This window comes from Crocodylus siamensis, chromosome 15 (genome assembly GCF_052110815.1).
Source record: "Crocodylus siamensis isolate JL-2025a chromosome 15, ASM5211081v1, whole genome shotgun sequence".
NCBI classification, from domain to species: Eukaryota; Metazoa; Chordata; order Crocodylia; family Crocodylidae; genus Crocodylus; species Crocodylus siamensis.
The window spans coordinates 43,418,655-43,439,136 of NC_143409.1; the positions used below are offsets into that span (position 1 = coordinate 43,418,655).

The 20,482-nt window shown below is 43.8% G+C and overlaps 1 protein-coding gene across 1 annotated transcript in view; it reads left to right on the plus strand.

Annotated features, from left to right (window-relative positions):
* HCN4 (hyperpolarization activated cyclic nucleotide gated potassium channel 4) overlaps positions 1-20,482 on the plus strand; it is a 153,026-nt gene that overhangs the window by 28,991 nt on the left and 103,553 nt on the right. Inside the window, exon 2 of the mRNA XM_090028655.1 lies at positions 10,065-10,488. Within this exon, the coding sequence (XP_089884781.1) occupies positions 10,065-10,488 (424 nt within the window). The remainder of the gene's footprint in view (positions 1-10,064; positions 10,489-20,482) is intronic.

The window sequence follows — 20,482 nt, forward strand, 5'->3', positions numbered from 1 at the left end:
ATCACCACTTTTGGTGACAGTGAATTCCCAAATTGGAAACAGCCTTGTTCACTTACAGATTGTCTGTAAAGCCATTTAACTTAGGCTGAGCTGAGGTTGTGTTAGAAGAACATTAGCACAATGTCTTGGTCCTAAGTATGACCTTTCTCCCTTATGCTGCTCCAGGAGGGGAGTGGCTGAGAGTCTGCATATGAAGTAACCATCCTAAAACCTTGCCACTCCATCTCTATGACTTGTTCTAAACTGATAATAGTTGGATCCAGGCAAAATGAAAATATGACTAATGCTCTATAGATCAGACTTCTCATTTTGGATCCTATCTGCCTCAACACTTCAAGTTTAGTGCAGAGGAGTTTCTGAACCAGAGCTCTAAGCAAACAAGGTCTCCTGAGGCTTTGTGTGTTTGCTGAGGGAGAAAATGAAATCTTATTGTTTCCCCTTTCTTTTCTAGGAAAGCCAGATTCTAAATGTAGATTTAAGAAACCACTTAGTTTGCCAGGCAGGTGTCTGCAGAAAAGGAAGCAGAGCACAACTTTAGGATTGTGGCCAATACAGTAGCTCACAAAGAACTTGATGTGACTTTTATCATCCTTATGGCATATTTGTCTTGTCACTGCAAGGGACATCCTTGTAACAAAATTAAGTTGGATATAGTTTCTTTGTGATACTGCTTGACTGAAGACGAAGGAGTTGGCTAAAGGACTCAGAAACATTTCAATCCTGAGTTACTCTTCCTTTTCTGACATGGCATATTGCACAAAGACTTTCTGCAACAATATTTGATGGCACACTACTTTTTTATAAGTTGGCCCCTGATTGTTTCCACTGTAAGAAACTATCTCTGGTATCATTTTCAAGAAGAACGAGTTATGCAGTAGAACCTATACAGGGTTAGGTTGCTTAGTACCTTGAAAAGATGAGGGTTTGCAAACCACCTGGGGGTCGCTATAGCCACAGCAACCAGCTATGTGGAACTGAGTATTTCTGCTGTTTTCTGTGGCTTTTACTTCAGAGGATGCTGCTTTTCTAAACAACTATGTCCACTGATGAACTGCAGCTGAGTGGAGAATGAGGCTCATTGAATTAAAAGCCACAGAAAACAGCAGCATGGCTTATCCTTCACTCGGCAACCTGCTGTGCATTAAACAAGTGGATAAGAATGGTCCAGGTTCTACTGTATTCCTTGCATGTAAGGAAGGAGCAGTGTCCTATGGCTGGATCATGGACTTGACTGGTAAGACTCTTGATTCTGCCACTGACTTAGATAGTGATCCTGGGTCTTGTGCAGTATTTCATTTGATGGCATTGAAAGAGCATCAGTGACAGTGAAGTTTTTTTAGTGGCTAGTATAAACCTGGCTTCTGATCCCAGCTCTGTCACTGTCTCATTTTAATCAGTTGACTTCCTTTTGATCAGTGTCCATATATGAATAATTCCCTTCATTATGCTTATATCTAGAAGGCTAATTCATTTAAATTATCAGCCCTCTTGGAGCAGGATCCATCTTTTTGTTCCATGTTTACACAGTACATGGTACAATGAATTTCTGACTGATGACTAAGACACATAGGGAAAACAATAATACCCCCCCCCCAAAAAAAGGTTTCACGAAGAGTTTTGAGATCTGTAGGTGAAGGACAAAAGAAAGTAGTACTCTAATGACAACATGCATACTTTCAGGAAATAGCCCAGTGATCTGGACAGACTATAGCCTTTGTTGGATAGTTTGCAAAGGCAATGTTAAACCAACTGAACCTAATAGTAGGCTGTAGAAATGTCTCAGGTCCCGAACAGCCACCCTTTCTTAAAGCCAGCCTTTTGTCAGATGTTTTGTCATAGCCACTATGATGGGAAGGCTGAAACCATGAGCTAACGCACTGGGCCAGGAGTCTCATAGTTCTCTTTCAGACACTCAAGACTAGGGATTTCTTTCCCTTCCTCCAGAGGCCAGAGCATATCCAAGGCTGAAGGCCTTTTCATTTTCTCTTTAGTTAATATTTGATGAAAGAGAGGGGTCTCTTGGTAATAGGTTCATTTTATTGTGTCTTGCACTTTTTATTGGAGCCAATGAAAAGTGCAAGGTCCAAGACTTTTTAATTGTGGCAATAAAAGCCCTGCATTTGTTTTAATAGCCGTCCAATTTCTCTAATCTCCTAAAGGCCATTTTAGCAATGGCTCAATAGAACATTGTCAGGAGCTGTCCATGGTGCTGCAATTGATTGCTCACAAGGGAAATAATACCTAGCTGTGTCCTTCTCACAACACGCTGCATGTCCAATGAAGTTTATGCTGAAGTCAGAGGTTATGCTAAGAACTAATAAAGTCCTGATTTATTTGGCACATTGTGCAGTTGTGTACCTTAGATTACCTTTCACATTAGGCCTACTTCAGTAGCTCTCAATGCTTTTGAATTTTCCAGTAAATGTCTCTCTACAAGTTATAGCATGCAAATATTCATCTCCTTACTGAGCCTGATAATAGAGTGGGTGTATTGCAGACTTCACCAAACAACTAATAATTTAAACTAATTCTCATTGATTTAGTGAATTATCTTTTGTAAACTCAAGAAAGGGCATAAATCATAATGTTCTATATTATAATAGGGTAAATGCATCAATGTCCTGAACATGTTGTTTGCAAACTATTCAATACTATAGTTGGAGTAAAAATATCCCTGATAAATGTGCGTGTTTATGTTGTGGTATTATATTTTTTTATGGTGACAGCAACATGAGAGCATTTCCTGATGCTGTTGAAATGATAGCACATAACTGGAAACCAAGCAGAGAACCAGGAATTAAGACCTTCTGGCTTCTTATCTCAGTTCTGGGAAAGTAACTTTTAACTTTTCTGTATTAGATGGTCAGTCTGTAAAGTGGGGGTGATGATATCTTTTTGCATAGGACTACTGAGGATTGTTTAATGTTTATACAGTGTTTTGAAAATTGCAAAGCGATGAGTATTATTTATTAGTAAAGGTGTAGATTTCGGTTGAAATTGCTGACAGAGTAGCAGCTTACTATTGTATCTGTACTTCCAATTCCACCTCATACTGCTGCATTGCAAACATTTCTCCATTCTTTCCTTCTACATGAAATACTACAGCTCCTACTTTTTAAATGTAAAATAATAATGATGCTGTGAGCATATTTGATCTACTCTGAAAATAGTACAGAATCCTGGATTTCTTGAATAAAGAAGTGATTCAATATATGATGAAGATAATCTAATGAGCTGGGACTGGAAAATAATCCAAGCCCAAATGAACTTGATGGTTTAATTCACTAGGAACTTTTTGAGGCACAGGCACTAGTTGTAGTGAGTCTGAGATAGTATAGTAGCTCAGAAACACAAAGCATTCATTGCCAGTGCCAGTATCTTGTCTAGTGCTGCTCCTTTTTTTCAGTGACAGTCTGCCTACCTCTGGCTCTGATCCTGGATACAGCTACAGAGATGCATAAGTTCTCTACTAGAAGTCATCCCATCAATACCAGTGCAACTGCTCATGCTGGTAAAGCTAAGCGCATGCAGGATTGGGTTCCTCCTTTGGAACAGTGCCTCTGTTCCAGGCCCTAATGCACCACTAATTACACACTTCCCATTGATCTGCTTCTTCAGTGCAACTAGGGCTTGGAGTAACCCAGGTTTTGCAAGAGATGAAATTTGCTCAGCTGAATGAGATGCATCCAGTGCTGACTAGTATGGCCAAGGTCTAAGTCTGGTAAACTACCAGTGGAAGAGGTGACATAGGAGTGCTGTTTCTGCATGCCACTGTGACGCACAACTCATTATCAGCATTCTGGGGTGGTTATTTAAGGCTGGAAGAATATATATGTTGTTTCTACAGATCAGTACGTAATGAATTAAAGTAATCTATCTTATTTATTAACAGGTCCTCTAATCATTTTCCATTATGTAGCATTTAGGGTCTCTTTCCTCCTCTCCCAATCTCTCTCTCTCTCTCCCTTTCTCAGAAAAGGTCATCTGACACTTGAATTCTCTTTGTTGATGTTCATTTCAAAGAGATTTTCAAGTAAATGGGCATTTGAATAGATCATTGTGAGTAAATGAATTATTTCAGCAGGTGAATTCATACCCTGGGTATTTGGTTAAGTGGCCTTTAGTGTATTTAATAGCAGTGAATTACCACACTCCTGCTATTATCACCATGAATAATGCAAGGTTATTACTTTCCAGCAGAAATGCACCTACTCTTGGGTGGGAAAAGTACTGCATCCTAGAAGACGAAATGGCCTACTCTTCTTCACTTCTCTCTCCCCAGGTTCATCTTCCAAGTGAGCAGCTGTTCTGAAGTGAATTTTCTTTTCCTCCCCTTTCCCCCCTACCATCACGACTCTAGCCACACTGACATCTGCTAATGCACTTTAAAAAAGATGATTTCTATTTCTAGCCTGACTAGCTGTCTTGGGAATTAAAGCGCAAACTCTTTCCTATCAAGAAAGTTATTGGTGAGTGTAATAGTGTATAATTCAACATGCATTTTTCCATGATGGGGGAGCTACTACCACTCTGGAGAGAAGAGAAAGCTCAAAGGCAGAAATTTAGCAAACCTCTCTGTGCAAAACATGAACATCTCAATGGTGCTGGAGATTCAATAGGTGGTGCTCTTATGTCTGAGTCAGTACCGAATGGGGGCTCCAGCATGCTTGCTGAAATTGGTTCTTAAAGAGTCCCACAGCATTTTCTGTAAAAGTTAGCCCTATAGTCTTAGCTCCATTCCAGGGCTGATGATGATATTCTGGCTCCCTGCTGTTTTCAGTTGGATGAGTTTTCTTTCTGCATCCTTTCTGTGTGCTGTGAGACAGCTACTCAGTTCAAGCCAGAGCTGGCCGCCTGGCAGTAGAAGTTAAAAATGTCCAAAAACCTTTTATGTAATTTAGAATGAAGGTCTTGCAAGTCTCTGTTGACAATACAAATACTGAAAAGCCAGGGGAAAAACAATTGGAGGAAGTGGTCTCTAAGCTGCCCCAACTTCATAGTCAGCAGGGCCCCCTCTACATGTGCAGGTAAAGGCACCATGGGATTTCAAGCACATTTCACACAATAATGCCTCCTGCCATGTCACACATGTGACACAGCTGTGACCAATAGTCTTGTCAGGTGCAGGAACTGTTACCCCTGGCTGCATGTGGAGCACAGCCAGGGCCAAGAGACCCCTCAGCTGTGGGACTCTCAGCCACAGTAGCCATGGGGTGCTGCTGTGATCTCCCAGCCCCCGGGATGTGTGAAACACCCCATGGCTGAGAGATCGCAGTAGCTGCACTCTCCCAGTTACTGTGTGGAGTACCCCTGCAGCTGGGAGCCCACAGTGGCTGGGATCTTCCAGCCTTGGGGGTGCATTGTGATTTCCAGCAGCTGGGAGATTGTAGCAGCTGTGGTCTCCCAGCCACAGACTGTGTATATGTGCAAATTAAAACTGGATAGAAACCAGCTACAAAATTATTTACACTTTTTCAAGCAATAACTTTATAGCTGGTTGACCCTTTTTAAGGGACCATAATTAATTTGCATGTGTAGCCAGTCTAAATTTATTAATTAATAAAATTTATTACAATTAGTAAGGCAATGGCATAATAACTATTAATGTATAGAAGCAGCCCAAGACTGCACTCTCTCTCTTACCCACCATTTTAAAGATTTGAAAACTGCGATCATGTCCCTCCTTAATCTCCTTTTCTCCAGACAAAGTATACCTAGTTCTTTCAACCTTCTCTGGTACAACTTGCCTTCCAGTCCTTTTATCATCTCTGTCACTTGCCTCTGAATCCTCTCCATGTTCTCTACGAACAAGTATTTTGGAGAGAATTGGCTGGTTTCTACAGCACTAGTTTTCCTTGTTGTTGTGAGTTGCTCAGTCCTAGAGAATCAGCTATAAGAAATCAATACATTTTTTGCTGTTAATGTTTCATGTAAATGCTTAGAAACAGGAAGAAAAGGAACAGTTGACCAGGAAGAGAGAAAATCAGAGGAGAGATTTCATAAGACCTGCTTGTGGTACATTCTGCCCTTAACATTGCCAGGTCTCAGTTTCCCCAACTGTAAAATGGGGCTAATAATCTTTCTCTTCCTCTCAGGGAAATTGTATGGCTAAACTTGTTACAGAATAGAAAGTCCCATATGATGCTTTCATGGAAGGAGCTACAGAAATGCAGAGCATAGTTAATAATACTTGATACTAGTTGTTCTCACATACATCACCTACATGTTTATTCGTTTCAGTCAGTAACTTGGAGAGAGAAAAATAAATTATATGATGATGATAACATTCATGAGGATGTTTTACTCCAAGTATGTTGTGGCCACTGAGTAGCCACTTGCTTTGAGTTTAGCTATCCTTGACTAAACAGATTGCACTAAATCAGGGGTGTCAAAGATATGGCCCATGGAGCTACATCATCCAGCCCCCAGGGCTGTCTCTGGGTCCATACTTGACCTACACACTGCATACAGCATGCATCAAATCAGCAACACATGGTGCCCACTCCAGCTGCACTGTGAGCTGCATTGCACACAGTCTTGCTTGGGCTAGTCTGGGACTGTTGTGGACACAGCACTCACTGTGGTCAGTCCAAGACAAGTACCACATGTGGCACCCATCCCAGCTGGTCCAGAACCCATGCTGCCAGCACCCCCGACTCCCCACCAGCCACTCTGGGCCAGACATGGCATGCGGCATGGATGGCCAGAGTGTGGCATGCATCCTGGATCAGTTCCATGTGGGCACCATGGGCAGCACAGTCCTGGACTGGCCAGACCACGTGCTTCATGCACAGGATCAGGCATGTGGAGGGGGAAAGCGAGGGGAAACATGGGCCCAGTCCAGTCCATGGGGCAGCCACATGTCATTCAGCCTGCACCCCTACACTGAATAGCTAAAATGTGACCTGGGATATACATGGAACATGGTATTTCTGACTTGATAGCTAGATTCTACCAAGCTCCTTGTCTTGTCCTGTAGGATGTTTTCAGTCTCTGTTACCTTCTGCCTAGAGGCCAGAGTTATATTGGCCTTGTAGGTTTTGACACCTTTTAAATTAAGAGTTGGTGCATTGGATAGAAATCGTCATCTGTAATCCATTAGGTATGTTTGCTAAATGCTAGGACCAAGGGAATCCACGGCATTTGTCTGAGTCACTACCACCACGTTGGAATAGAATTCAGATTTAAATAATGCCTAGAAATAAATGTTATGACCTTGTCTCCATGGGCCAGATCCTACTCCAGCTATTAGGTACCAAAGTGTACATAGGTAGGGCCTGAATGTGAATAAGATCTACTGTACCCTGAATCACACTAAGGCACTTAAGTCCACCTAGACACCTATTAAGTGGAGTAGGATCTATACATACTTTTTCATATTGCAGAAATTGATTGGAAATGTGTGCTAGTGACTCAGCATTAGAACATCAATGGACACAGCTGGAAGAGAGGTACATGGGCAGAGCATGGGCAGGACTGGAACAGCAGGGGATATTGTAGGTCAGCATTCAGGGCAGCTGACCAAGCTCTGCCTGTCTGCATTACTGGGGATGGGAATAAGGGAGAGGTCTATTAGTCTCTTAATGTTGTGAAGCATTTGCTCAACCTGCACCCTGGTAGTTTTTTTTCTTCTGTCTACTCTATGACTTGTTCTAGCTAGTGCCATTAGTGCCTTTCTCACTGCTGATCACTAAAATCACCTGCTGATGTACAAAGGGGGGAAAAAACAGCAAGACCAAGAGATCTCTGGAGAGAGCAAATCTCACCTTTGCGTATATGCAAGTCGGACTTCTTTTTCAGCTCTCCTCCACCTCTTCCCCTGAAACTGGAGCAGGAATAATCCTTTCCTGGTGTGTGTGTCTCCCTCTGCATCCCAACAGTTGGACTAAAGATGGCTGAAAGGTTATTTCTCTTGGGCAAAGATATACTTGTTTCTTTCAGACTACCATGCCATTGAGTGATTATCTAAATTAACTGACTCAGGAAGCTGCATTGTGCATTTTAAGGCCCTTAATAAACAAGATCACAGCACATGGATTTGTACAGTATTAGTACATATTGCTATATGGCATGGCTATGGTCTTAGAGACACAGACTTATCTTATCTCAGAGCTTCCAGCATCAGTGCTTGCAGGCTAGGTATATAATTACACTTTGTATATGACAGACATGGGCTTTACATTGCAAGTGCAAGATAAAGCTAGTTGCCAGGATTTTAAGAAGTATTTGTTTTTGGCAAAACTGTGATCCCACTGAAGTCTGCTGCCATTGGCTCCATATGAGCACAGTGTGGCCAGTACTGGATATTTTTAAACCTCTAGTGGATGCATGTGCATGCGTGTGCGTGTGTGTGATATTTGAAACATTAAATAGCATGTAGCCATACGTAAGTATATATTTTTTATCAGTGCAGTGTATGCTGTTATGTAGACAGTGACTACTGATGCTTATCCAGAAGATAATTTTTTTTTCAGTATTAAGAAGTTAACCAACTAAAGTGGAGGGGCCAGATCCTCATTTGACATGAATTCCTATCATGCTGTTGAACTCGTTAGAGCTATGTTGTTTTATACCATGTGAGATACAGACTTAAGCTGTGAAATTGCGACCCTACAGGTAGGGAGCTAACATGTACTCTGTTTATGTTCTGTCAATTGCTATAAAACCCAGAGTCACTCCATTGACTTCGTGGGTATTGAAGAGCGCCCCTACAGTATATAGGAATAGAGTTTGCCCCTTGGATTTGAGTCCTTTGAGACAGAGTACAAAGACAGAGACAAGTTCAGTATGTGGCAGAGAACATATGTGGTGCTCAGGAAATGAATAACAATAAGCCTCATTAATTTTTATGATTTCCTGGGAGAACCAATGGCAGTTTTCTGACTTTGGTGACTCTCAGAGTAAGTAAACAAACCCAATAAACAGTTTGTTCTGCTCATTGTGTTCATTTACTTTGAAGAGTGCATCTTAATTATTTATGGCACTTCCAACATAACGGTCAATACTCTGTAGTATACTGTGTAGAAGCAATGAAATCTTGTTCATATATGACCATGTTACATTGGTGCATCCTCTATTTAAGGCTGGAGTGAGACTGCCAGGCTGTTTGAGGGAATCCTCAGCAAAGTGTGAGAACTGGCTAGTTTTTCTGTTTTTATTCCCTACTCAGGATTAGCTGCAGTATTATGTGGTCATGTATCTTTTGTACTAACACCTGGAAAAATCACATAGTCGTTTTTTAAAACCTGGGCTTTTTCTCACACTCTGGACACTTCCAAAATAAATAAATAAATGAACATCATTGTGAGGGTAGCCTTCCAATAACACTGATAGACCAATAACAAGATCGGTCTCTTGGAGACTGTGTTTAAGGATACAGTAGTGAAATGTTGCCCTTGGTTACTTTGACAGCATGATACATATCTTCACGCATGTGACTCCCAGCTTTATTGATCATTTTTGCACCTCATGGGAATGCACAGTGTGCTGACTTAAACTCCCAAAGCCTGACTTCAGCATGCAATAGGCTCCATGTGAAATCTAAGCTGAATGCCCTGGGGATCCATATTGGGTCCAACCTTAACCCAGTATCTTGCCTCCAGCAACGATCAATCCGAGCTGCTCCAGAGAAAAGTGCCAAGGTGTGAGAGAACCTGCTCGCAGGTTAGCCCCCAGACACTGAAGGTATATACCATAAACAAAGAGTCTTGTATCATTCCCGATGGCTTTTTTAATACATGCTGTTGTAGAGTTGATTATTCTTGTCATCCATGTAAAAAGTTTAATTTCCTCCTGGATAACCCCGAACTCCTGACCAGGACTTTGAACGGACATCCCCTTCAGACACATTACACTGCCACCTCCCTTTGTACCTTTCCTCCCAGGAAATTAGTACCTCTTTTTCAGCATAGTGCCTAAATGCCATTGGTGCCTGAGAAACAGGTCAGACAGATAGGAAGAACAAGGGGCACTAATAACAGTAGAGTTGTATAAAGTAGTTCATCCGATCTATTTCCCTGGGGCCCCCTTTGCCTCATCTCCTGCTTCTCTGTCTTACTGCCCAGGTTTTATTGGGACTTGACCATGCTGCTTCTAATGGTGGGGAACCTGATCATCATCCCTGTGGGCATCACCTTCTTCAAGGATGAGAACACCACCCCATGGATTGTCTTCAATGTGGTCTCGGACACCTTCTTCCTCATCGACCTGGTCCTCAACTTCCGGACTGGCATCGTGGTAGAGGACAATACAGAGATCATTCTGGACCCACAGAGGATTAAGATGAAGTACCTGAAGAGCTGGTTTGTGGTGGATTTTATCTCCTCCATCCCAGTGGACTACATCTTTCTGATAGTGGAGACCCGGATTGACTCGGAGGTTTACAAGACGGCTCGGGCCCTGCGCATTGTGCGCTTCACCAAAATCCTCAGCCTCCTGCGCCTGCTGCGCCTCTCCAGGCTCATCCGCTACATCCACCAGTGGGAGGAGGTGAGCAGAGACTGTGGTTCAGGTGGGCGCAGGGGCCCAGGCTCTTCCCCAGTTTCACTGTAAGAGGCTACATTGGTTTTGAAGCAGTTGTTCTCAACTTTTACACTAATAAAAAAGGAGAAAAGAGTTAGGCTTTGGAGGGTTTGAGGGGGTGGATGGGATGGAGCCTTAGCTTTTGATAGATTGCCTGGTGGGCATTCAGTTGGGCAAAATTTAGGTTTCATTGCTTTTGGCTCTTCAGTCCCTTTAAGGGTCATTTATATAAAGGCTGAGGAGGATGCACTGCCTGAAAGAAAACAGGGACACTATGAGGTTGTAGAGTGCCCCTGAATGTCGGGGAGTAATATGAATGCTTGCTGGTGCCTTTCCACGGCTGACAGGTAAATAACCTGCAGGTACCTGAGCGTACCCTGAGCTGATGCTGCAAAGGCATTGGCACAAACCTGGAGCACTTGTTTATCCAAGCCCTGTTTTTTATTATGTGCGGATCTCCTGGGTAAACCGCTCAGGGATGGATTTATAACCTTCCCACTTTTCTAAATTCTCCATGTTCAGGAGAAGGTAAAGGGAAAACAGAAGATGAGCTATTTGCTTATGGAGATTGCTTGACAATGGACAAAAACATAATTTGGCACCCACTAAGAGCCCCAGCCCAGTCCCTGACCCTGCATTGACTGCAAGTAAATTTTAGGGTATGGCCACCAAGACACAACTTGTCCTGGTTGGAGCTTCTGGCTTGGAAATGGTCTAAGAACTAATACACCTCCCCAGTTCCCCGCTCCCTCCACAGCAGCAAAGGCATTGCCTGCAGCTTTACCCATGTCTTGGCTGCACGTTTCCTTGTGGCATGCAGTTTATCTGGCAAGCAGTTTATCAGTTTATCATGTAGTTTATCTGCTCCCACTCCTGTTCCTGTCTGCTACAGCCCAGCACCAATTTATATGGTTGTCTCATTTCTTCTCCCAGTGGCATGGGCTAAGAAGGGAGAGCTGGTAGCATCCTTAGGGTTAAGGTGCATGACACTATTAATAATATCACAGCTGTGTTCAGAGATTCCAGTCAGGACCAGGACTCGATTGCAGTAGGCACTGTACAGGCGCACAGTGCTGAAAGAGTGAGAGTTCTTGTCCCAAAGGACTGAGAAATAGAGGCAGGCCATATCTATACTGCATCCCAGCTGAGCCTGGGACTGTCACAAAGGAAATAAACCATGGTAGCTCACTCCTGTGTTAGGTGTATCAATGCTCAGCTACTGAGCAGCAGAAATGGCTTGGAGCAGCCATCTCAACAAAATCTGTGGGCTCTCCAAAAGACAGATGGTCAGAAAGTGGGGAAGGGAAGCATTGGCTGAACAGACAGGAAGTGGCTTTCCCAGAGTGATACACTACAGCCCCTGGCAGACATTACACTGAAGATGCAATTAATCTGTTAATTGAGTCTTAAATAGCAACCTAGCCACATGCTCAGGGAATTAATGGTGCCACAGAATGGGAAACTAGCCACAAAAATATTTCCCAAGAAATGTGTGATTATTTTTATGACTGGTTTCCATCATGCCTTATTTGAACATGCGGCAGGGTTAGGATTGCACAGTGGTCTCCAACAAGCCCTAATATGGTCCCTGCTGGCCAACAATCAGCTGATTGTCAGATGGACTTGAGACTGCGCTAGGGTTCAAACTAGTCCCCATATAGGCCCTCCTGGCTAACGATCGACTGATTTGGGGCTGGCTCTGGCCCCCAGTGTGGTCCCTGGAGCTGGCCAACAATCAGGTGACTTCAAGCCCTAGTGCAATCCCTATCTATGGGAGGATCAACTGATCACCAGCTAGGTCTAGGTGCGGTCCCAGGGTCAACCAAGACTCAGCTGGTTGCCAGCACCCAGCTTTCAACTTGCTGGTGCAGGGGGAGCCCGAGATGATGACTCTAGGCTCTCCCTGTGCTGGAAAGTAAAGTGCAATTGGGATCTGATCCCTGCTTCTGAAATCACACATGCTTCCATGCATGTGTGGCATGGAAGGAAGGATGATTTGTTGGGATTGGGAATCATATCATATTGCACCTTTAAATGAATGACTGCCAGCAGCCGAAATCACAGGCAGACCTGGTAACAAAATTTTCCCAGGGTCCCACTCCAGTGCCTTTACCTTTGGTGAATATGAAGGGTGGGGGAAAAGAGCCCCACGGTGCTATAGAAAGCAGCACTGGGGATTTAGGATGTATTAATACTGAAAAAGCTCTGGCGTTAAGGAGGCACCCAGCTTTCAACTGGTTTGCTCAGGGATTAGTAGCAATCTAGCTACAGCAGCACAAAGCTGAGCTTGGGCTGATTTCCCTGCTTCTCAATTTCCTTTCTGTAGCAGGTCTCTTCTTTCTGAAGAGAAGTTAAATATTTTGTCTGCTTGCTTTACTGTATTTGTCTAAAAAAGATGATAAACCTCAGTAAAAAGTTAGGTAGGCCCTTTGTCTTCCCTCTCCCTCTCCCACCCAGTTTCACAGTGGGCTGCTAGTCCTAGTTTCAGTCTTGTAACCAGGGTACACATGTTGTACTGCACCTTTCCTGCCAGTGACATTAAGTCCAGGTGTGGTTACCATGGGCATGACACCACCAGATGCTCTGTGGAGCCCCCTGTAGAGCAGGCTCCCTGGAGTGATGTTCTGCTGCAAGGGGAAGGCACAGATGGTGTTGTATTGCAATTTAAGACTGCAATGCAGACTCTGTTATGCATTGCAGAGCTGGCAGTGCAAACACAACCTTCTCCTTTCAAACAGGACTTGACCCCGACAGCTCTTTCTCAGGGGTGGGCCAGAGCTAGGAAAACTTCCCCCATTTAGGGGCATGGGGAGATTTCTATTTTTGGTTTTGTTCTTTTTTTAAATTTTGTTTGTGCTATAAAGCAGAGAGGGGACTGGGAATGAGGGAATTTCTCCCCCTTGTGCTGAGATGATCTGCTATGCTCTTGGGAGTCACACAGGCAGTTCTCTTTTCCTCAAGTACCTATAGATGATCTATGTCTAGAAGTTCACATTCGGCTCTCCTAGCCGTGCAGATTTGCAGTGATATATTGGAAACTTAATCACTGCAGAAGGGGATTTTCTGTGTGTGCAATGTGCAGTGTGTGTGCGTGTGTGTACAAGCTGGGTAGGGAGACTCATACAGTCACCCTCCCTCCCTAGCTCTCCACCCCCACACTCATCCTCCTGTCTGTCGCTCTAGCCAGCCAGCGCTCTGTACACACAGACAGTACGTGCAGACTAGTTAATTGTGTGTGGGGGAGCTAATTAGGGAGTGACTGTGGAGGGAATAATTAGAGGCAGGGTTAATGCACTAGTATGGGCTAGTTGGAGGGGACTGGGCCTGTGAAGGGGATGGTAAGAGAGGGTTAGCTCTGTTTTGGGCCTGAAACCTAATGTCGTGAGAGAGCATCATGACTCACCTGCACTGAGCTTATGCATTGACTTCAGATGGAGAAATCACTGCAGCAAGGAGAAAGTCACCTGCTCACAACTAATTCTGAGACAGCTTCCTTCAGAGGGTGGCAGGCAGAGTTTAGCTGTCCAAGCACAGCTTTCCTGGTTACTGCCTAAGCACAGAAAAGTCCTAACACACATGCACATGCACACATGCATGCATACACCCTCAGGTAAGAGCAGGGCAAATGCCTCAAAATTATTCTTCATGTAGTAGGTTGAATAAAGACTAAAATTGCTTCTGAATGTCACAGAAAATTAGGGTTGGAAGGGACCTCAGGAGGTCATCTAGTGCAATACCCAGCTTAAAACAGGACCATCCCCAAACAGATCATCCCAGCCAAGGCTTTGTCTATGCGTCTTAAAAACCTCCAAGAATAGAGAGTCCGCAACCTCTCTGGGTAACCTGTTCCAGTGCGTTACTACCCTCCTAGTGAGAGAGTTTTTCCTAATATCCAATCTAAACTTCCCTTGCTGCAACTTGAGACCATTGCTCCTTGTTTTGTCATCTGCCATCCCTGAGAACAGTCTAGCTCCATCCTGTTTGGACTCTGCTTCAGGTAGTTGAAGGCTGCTATTCAATCCTCTCTCAATCTTCTCTTCTCCAGACTAAATAAGCCCAGTTCCCCCGGCCTCTCCTCATAAGCCATGTCTCCTAGCCCCCTCAACATTTCCGTTGCCCTCCACTGAACTCTCTCCAATTTGTCCACATCCTTTCTATAGTGGGAGGCCCAAGACTGGAGGTAGTACTCCACAGGTAGTCTCACCAGTCCCAAACAGAAGGGAATAATCACTCCACTGATCTGCTGGCAACACTCCTACTAATGCAGCCCAGTATGCCATTAGCCTTCTTTGCAACAGGGACACACTGTTGGCTCACATTCAGCTTATTGTTCACTGTAAGCCCCAGGTCCTCTTCTGCAGAGCTGCTGCTTAGCCAGTCGGTCCCCAGCCTGTACTGGTACACGGGATTGTTCCATCCTCAGTGCAGGACTTTGCACTTGTCCTTATTGAACCTCGTGAGTTTTCTTTTTGTTCATTCCTCCTATTTGTCAAAGTCTCTCTGAATCCTAACCCTACCCTCCAGTGTATCTATTAGCCAATTTTCTGCAATAACAGAGAGCTACAATCCAGGTCTTCCTCTCCAACCTCAATATTTGCAATGGAAAACACCTATTAATGTGACTCCTTAACCATGATATAAGTACTTTTCACTAACTTCAGTTCCAGGCAATATTAGGAATCTACCCTCTGGCTGTTACCAGTTGTTCCTCTTAGAAAGGGTAAAGGAGGCTTAAGAGAAACTAGTAAGCAGATAAATTCATATCGACTAAGGAAAAATCTCCAGGCTAGTAGTAAAACACATTTGCAATAGGCAATCAAAACTTTATTAATTCATCCATCCTCTCCCTCTGGTTACATATACTAGATTTAACAAAAAAGGTATTGGACAGAGGCTCTAAAAATCAAGCATGAACTTGGCACTTGAAGCTTTACTTATTTTGATCATCTCCCCCTCCCAGCATGAGAGATCACTTTATTATCTACATTTCAGTGAATTAAAATGTAGCCATTACATCCCTAAAACAGGCACTGAGCATGCCTTAAGAAGGGAGAAGGCTGTGGAAGGAGCTGAGTCGGCACCTGACCAGAAAGGATGGGGAGAGAAGCCCAGGACCAGAGCTGGGGCAGTCTCACCTTGGCTACTGACATGGAAGATGCTCCTGAGCAAGCAGCAGACAGAGCGTGACTCTGCAGTCCCCAGGGTTAGGAGAAGGCAGCCTTAGAGCTGAGGGAAGGATTGGTAGTTTAGGGACTGAGACAAGGGGCAGTGGTGGCCTCAACAGACGGGAGCCAGACAGGCTCAGGCCCAAAAGCAGGACAGATTGAATGGTAACATCTGTGAGGCCTGGGGGTTGTGTAAGGGGTGGTTAGTGCCACATAAGAAGCCCTTAAGGCACTGAGTAGTGACACCTGACCAGCAGTATGGGATCAGGGATCCCTGGGGCAGCCTCCCTTTCCAAGGATCTGACAACAAGGCATGGCAGGTGAGGTGAAGGAGAGCGAGCCTGAGAAATGAGGGCAGAGCAGGGGCTGAGCAGCCACCAGGGGACATCACATTGCGCCCACCCCTGGCACCAGCTCCTGTTACAATCCCTTCCCAAAATAATAATTTAGGGCAATTTTTTCAGACCATTTTTACCTCTTTTCATCTAAGAACATGGTAGGCAATGAAATCAGATTTACATATTTGCAGAGAGGGAGAAAATGCTGTTTTAGCTTTGTTACTATATTCTTCACCACAGTACTTCTTAATGAAGGCATTACCCCATATTCTTTAAAGGTCTGTTACTGAATGTTCCTGGCTTTGGCCCAAAATATTTTGCATGCATGCAGCTGTACAATTATTTGTTGGGCTTGTGCTCCATTTGCACCCATTTGCTGTGAATATTCCAGCAAATTAATTCTCAGACCACAAGGAAGGCCAGTTTTAACTGACTGGCTATGTCTACCCTTCAGTGTGAGACCAACCTGAGCTGCAATCACAATAGTTTTTAATCTAGCTAGCTCTGGTAGCAGTTGGAGTGACACTGGGGCAGAGCAAGGCTCCATGCAAGCTAGCAGCACAAGTCTATACTCAAGATGTCTTGTCCAGTTGTGTTGAAAGCTGTTCTGTTGTGATCATATTGCTATTGGTACCTGAGCTACCTAGATTAAGGCTAGCATAGGGATGTCTACCCGTGTTGCATTTGCACCTCCTTACTGCAGTATGAATTTTGCTTACGAGAACATCTTCATGGAGGGCACAGCCCTGAACTAAATGCAGATATGCACCCCAGAAACCTTATCCTAAGTGCATCCCCATAGGATTCAGAAATGATGATACCATCTGACCTATGCATGCAATCAAACCCAGCCAGTGCGGTTCAGAATTTGAATATTAAAAGTAGCGCAGATTCTTTGCTCAGACAGAATTCAAAACCGGAATGAAGGACAATTGACTGACTGAACCATTTGTTCTGAACAATTTGCTGAGCTCTGGAGCTCAGCACCCACTCCAGTGCTTGGACCAGCACTCAGTAACATATTTAAAGATTTGTGGGCCATTTGAGGTCAACCCATTGTGTCCTTGGTGAAACTGCATGTATTTGGACAACACTAAGATTGCACCCTGAGGAACCAAAACAGCAAAACAGTAGAGCTAGTCATTTTTAAAGAATGTGGGGAGGATGGAGATTTTTTTTTTTCCCCCCAAAAAATGGATTTTTAACAACAATGGAAATTTCAGCAGAAACTGTTTTGGTTTTTGTTGAATATATTTATTTATTTATTTTAGCCTCTAAAAACTGGAAAAGAATCATGCTTGGGATTATCAGATTTCATTTTTTTTCTCATGAAAGCCTAAACACTTTGGAAAGAAACTGTTCAGTGAAAACATAAAGCAAAACGTTTTTTTCATCAATAGGTTTCACACTAATGAAAAATTAACCAACCTCCAAACTAGACCAAAAACCTTAAACAAACAAAAGCATTTCTACAAAACATTAAAAAACCCTATTGAGTACCAGTAGTAGGTGAAATTTTAGACTGCAGGACATATTGGTAGGGTCTGTTACTTGATGTAGGGAATCTCCAGACCAGGAAGATGGCACCACGTTTGAGGGTCTAAAGAGAAACACAGGAAACAAGATTACTGTATTTTCTCGCATACCGTACCCCCCAAGTAAGACATGCACCTTGATTTTGGGGAAGACAGAAGGAAAGGGAAAAAAAAGATTTTTTCCAAAGTTATGGCTACATGGACCAGGGACAGAGCCTAATCTTCAGCTCATTCACCCTCCCTTTCCAGCTCAAGAAAAAGCTACAGTTTTAATTTTTTCACAGCTGAAACTATCTGCTGCTGAAGACTGGACACTGTGGGCAGATCTAGGAGTTTGAAAAGAGCAAACAACAGACTTCAGGGTTGTGAAATATGGGTGGCAGGGCAGTAGCTAAAGCTGTGACTAACTCCAACTCTGGGTCAGAGCCGGGGCTACAGCAGCTGCTTGACACCGCCACCTCACCCCACCTTGTACTCAGTCCAAAGCTAATAGCTTTTTCCCCCATACTGAATGAGAAAAAATGTCTTGGATTCAAGTAAATACAGCAGTTCTCTGAGGTTCTTCTTATCTAATCCCAGCCGCAATCATTTGAAATTAGACTGGACAATACTTTAGGGAGAATCTTTGGGATTTCTGAATGAAACTGGACTCAGTGGTGATACAGCTGTGAAGAATAGGGGCAGTGTCTCTCTTTCTACCTCCGAATTTCTTTAAATAACTTTATGAAGCTTTTGTTTCTAACAGCATTGTAGGAGCTTGTGGCGCACATGCTACAGTCCTAGTAGTCTGTGTGCTCAGGGCACAGAATGACCAAGAGCCCTGGCATCAGTTTCTCTCAGGATAGTACTGATTTGCACTGAAGTCAATAGTAAAACTTTCATAGACTTCAAAGTCTTTGGGATGTTAGCACTGTGTGTGTTTAGCTGCTGCTTCACTCATTCAAGTGGGACCTTTTTGCAGCAACTCTCCTAGGTAAAAAGAGTAGGAGTGACCCTTTCCCTCTCCTCTATCACACATCACAGTCTTCTTTGCTTGGTTGCAGGCAGTTTCAGAGGAATAAAGCTGATGAGGTTTGATGGTGGATTTTGCCCTCAGCAGGAAATTATGTTGCTGTAGTGCAAATTAAGCTTTTCCACCTGGGCAATGAAAATACACTGTTTCAAAAATAATACTGTTTAAAAAAAAAAAGCTGGGGGGTATAATGAATTCTAAAGAGCAAGGCAAATATTTGAAAAGCTGCATAGCTACAAATGATGGAGATTGGGATAAAAAGGCAAAAATCAGTTTTTTACAATCACCTCCTGGCAATGTTTAATGTATATCTTGTCAATGTGCTGGGATGATAAGGGAAATGGATGACTTAAGGGCCTGGGAATTGGGCACAGAGCCATTTATCTCTAGGTCACTAGTTCAGACCTAGTTTGGTCATGAGTGGGCCGTACAGCACTGCTGCTACAGCACCATGCTTTAGTACTTCTTTTTGGAAGTACTAAAGCATGGCACAGTACACACCTGTACTGCGCCTTGCAGGCGGCGCACGCTTTGATTTCCATGCTACGTCACCGTAGCAGCGTGCTATATGCGGGGAGCATGATCACTATGTCACCACAGCATGCTGTACAGCCACGTAGCACAGCACTACATCACCACAAGGCAATGTGTAGATGTGCCCAGTGGAAGTCATTTGCTGTCCTATGGCTGTTCAGTTATCTATTCCTGATCAGTCCTTAATAGGCAGGGGACTGCATTACAAAATTAGGGTGAAAGCTGACATTAAGCAGTACTTGAGTTGCTTTTACTGGCAACTATGGAGTCTGAACTCTTAAAATCTAGAGGGTGGTCTCCAAGCACTTTGGTTGGGAGGAAGCAAGAAAGTCTGCCTTGTGTGAACACAGCCATAAGGGCTGGCAGTCTGGCACCTTTCATCAGCCCAGAATTTGCAGGGTTTTTAAAAGAGACAGGATGATAAATCTATCCAATGTCTAATCACTGTGATATCTAGATGCTGTTGTAGCTTTTCACTGTGCCTTTCCCAAGAACTCTCTTCTGCCCTCCTCCTCATGCACAGTCTGTTCTCTGGGTGCCTCTGGGCAGAGTGATAAGGCCTCTCTCCCCTTGAAGAACTCTGATCTATATATTTTCCTGCAAGCACCAGCTGCTCACAGCTTGAAGTCCATATCTCCTCAGCCACCTATTTTTTGCAGCTGGTTATTTTTGGCTGGAGTTTTTTTGATAGACTTTCTTTTTGCTGCATGCTTCCATGACACAATAACACAGGGTCTTAGATGAAAGCAGGCTGGAGTCTGGCCCAGGGGAACTTTACACTGCAAGCAGTCATTTTGTTAGCCATGGAATGCAAGTATGGAAGAGACCTAGCTGCAAATTATTGCTGTTACAACTGCCAGATACTCTTGATGGACCATCGGTGGCAATGAAGATGGGCCATGTTGCTCTTATCATACTGAGGTGTTCCATAGCATGAGCATCACATTGCTTCCTGACATGGCTGGACATCCCATTGCAGCGTATTGTATCTTGCAATCCAGATCAGATACCGTAAATCTCTAGCAGGTGGAGGGTCTGGTGAGCCTCATGCTCAAGGCAGCACTTAAGGGGTAGCAGATCACCCTATAAATAACAGAGATAAACTAGTGATAGCAGAAACTGAAAGGGAAAGTTCAGGTGGATATTACCGTATTTACTGGCATATCACATGTGCCCTTTCCTCTAAAATCAGCCTTCCAAAATTGGCAGGTGTATTTTAAGTGGGGAAGTTGATTTTTCCTTGCTGGAAGAGAAGCATGGAAGAATAGAAGCATAGACACACTGTGCTTTAATGGCTGCCAGAATGGCTGCACTTAACTCTAGCCCAGCAGGCGGAAATGGTGGAGTCCAGTGTTAACCCTCTCACAGCTACTGAGG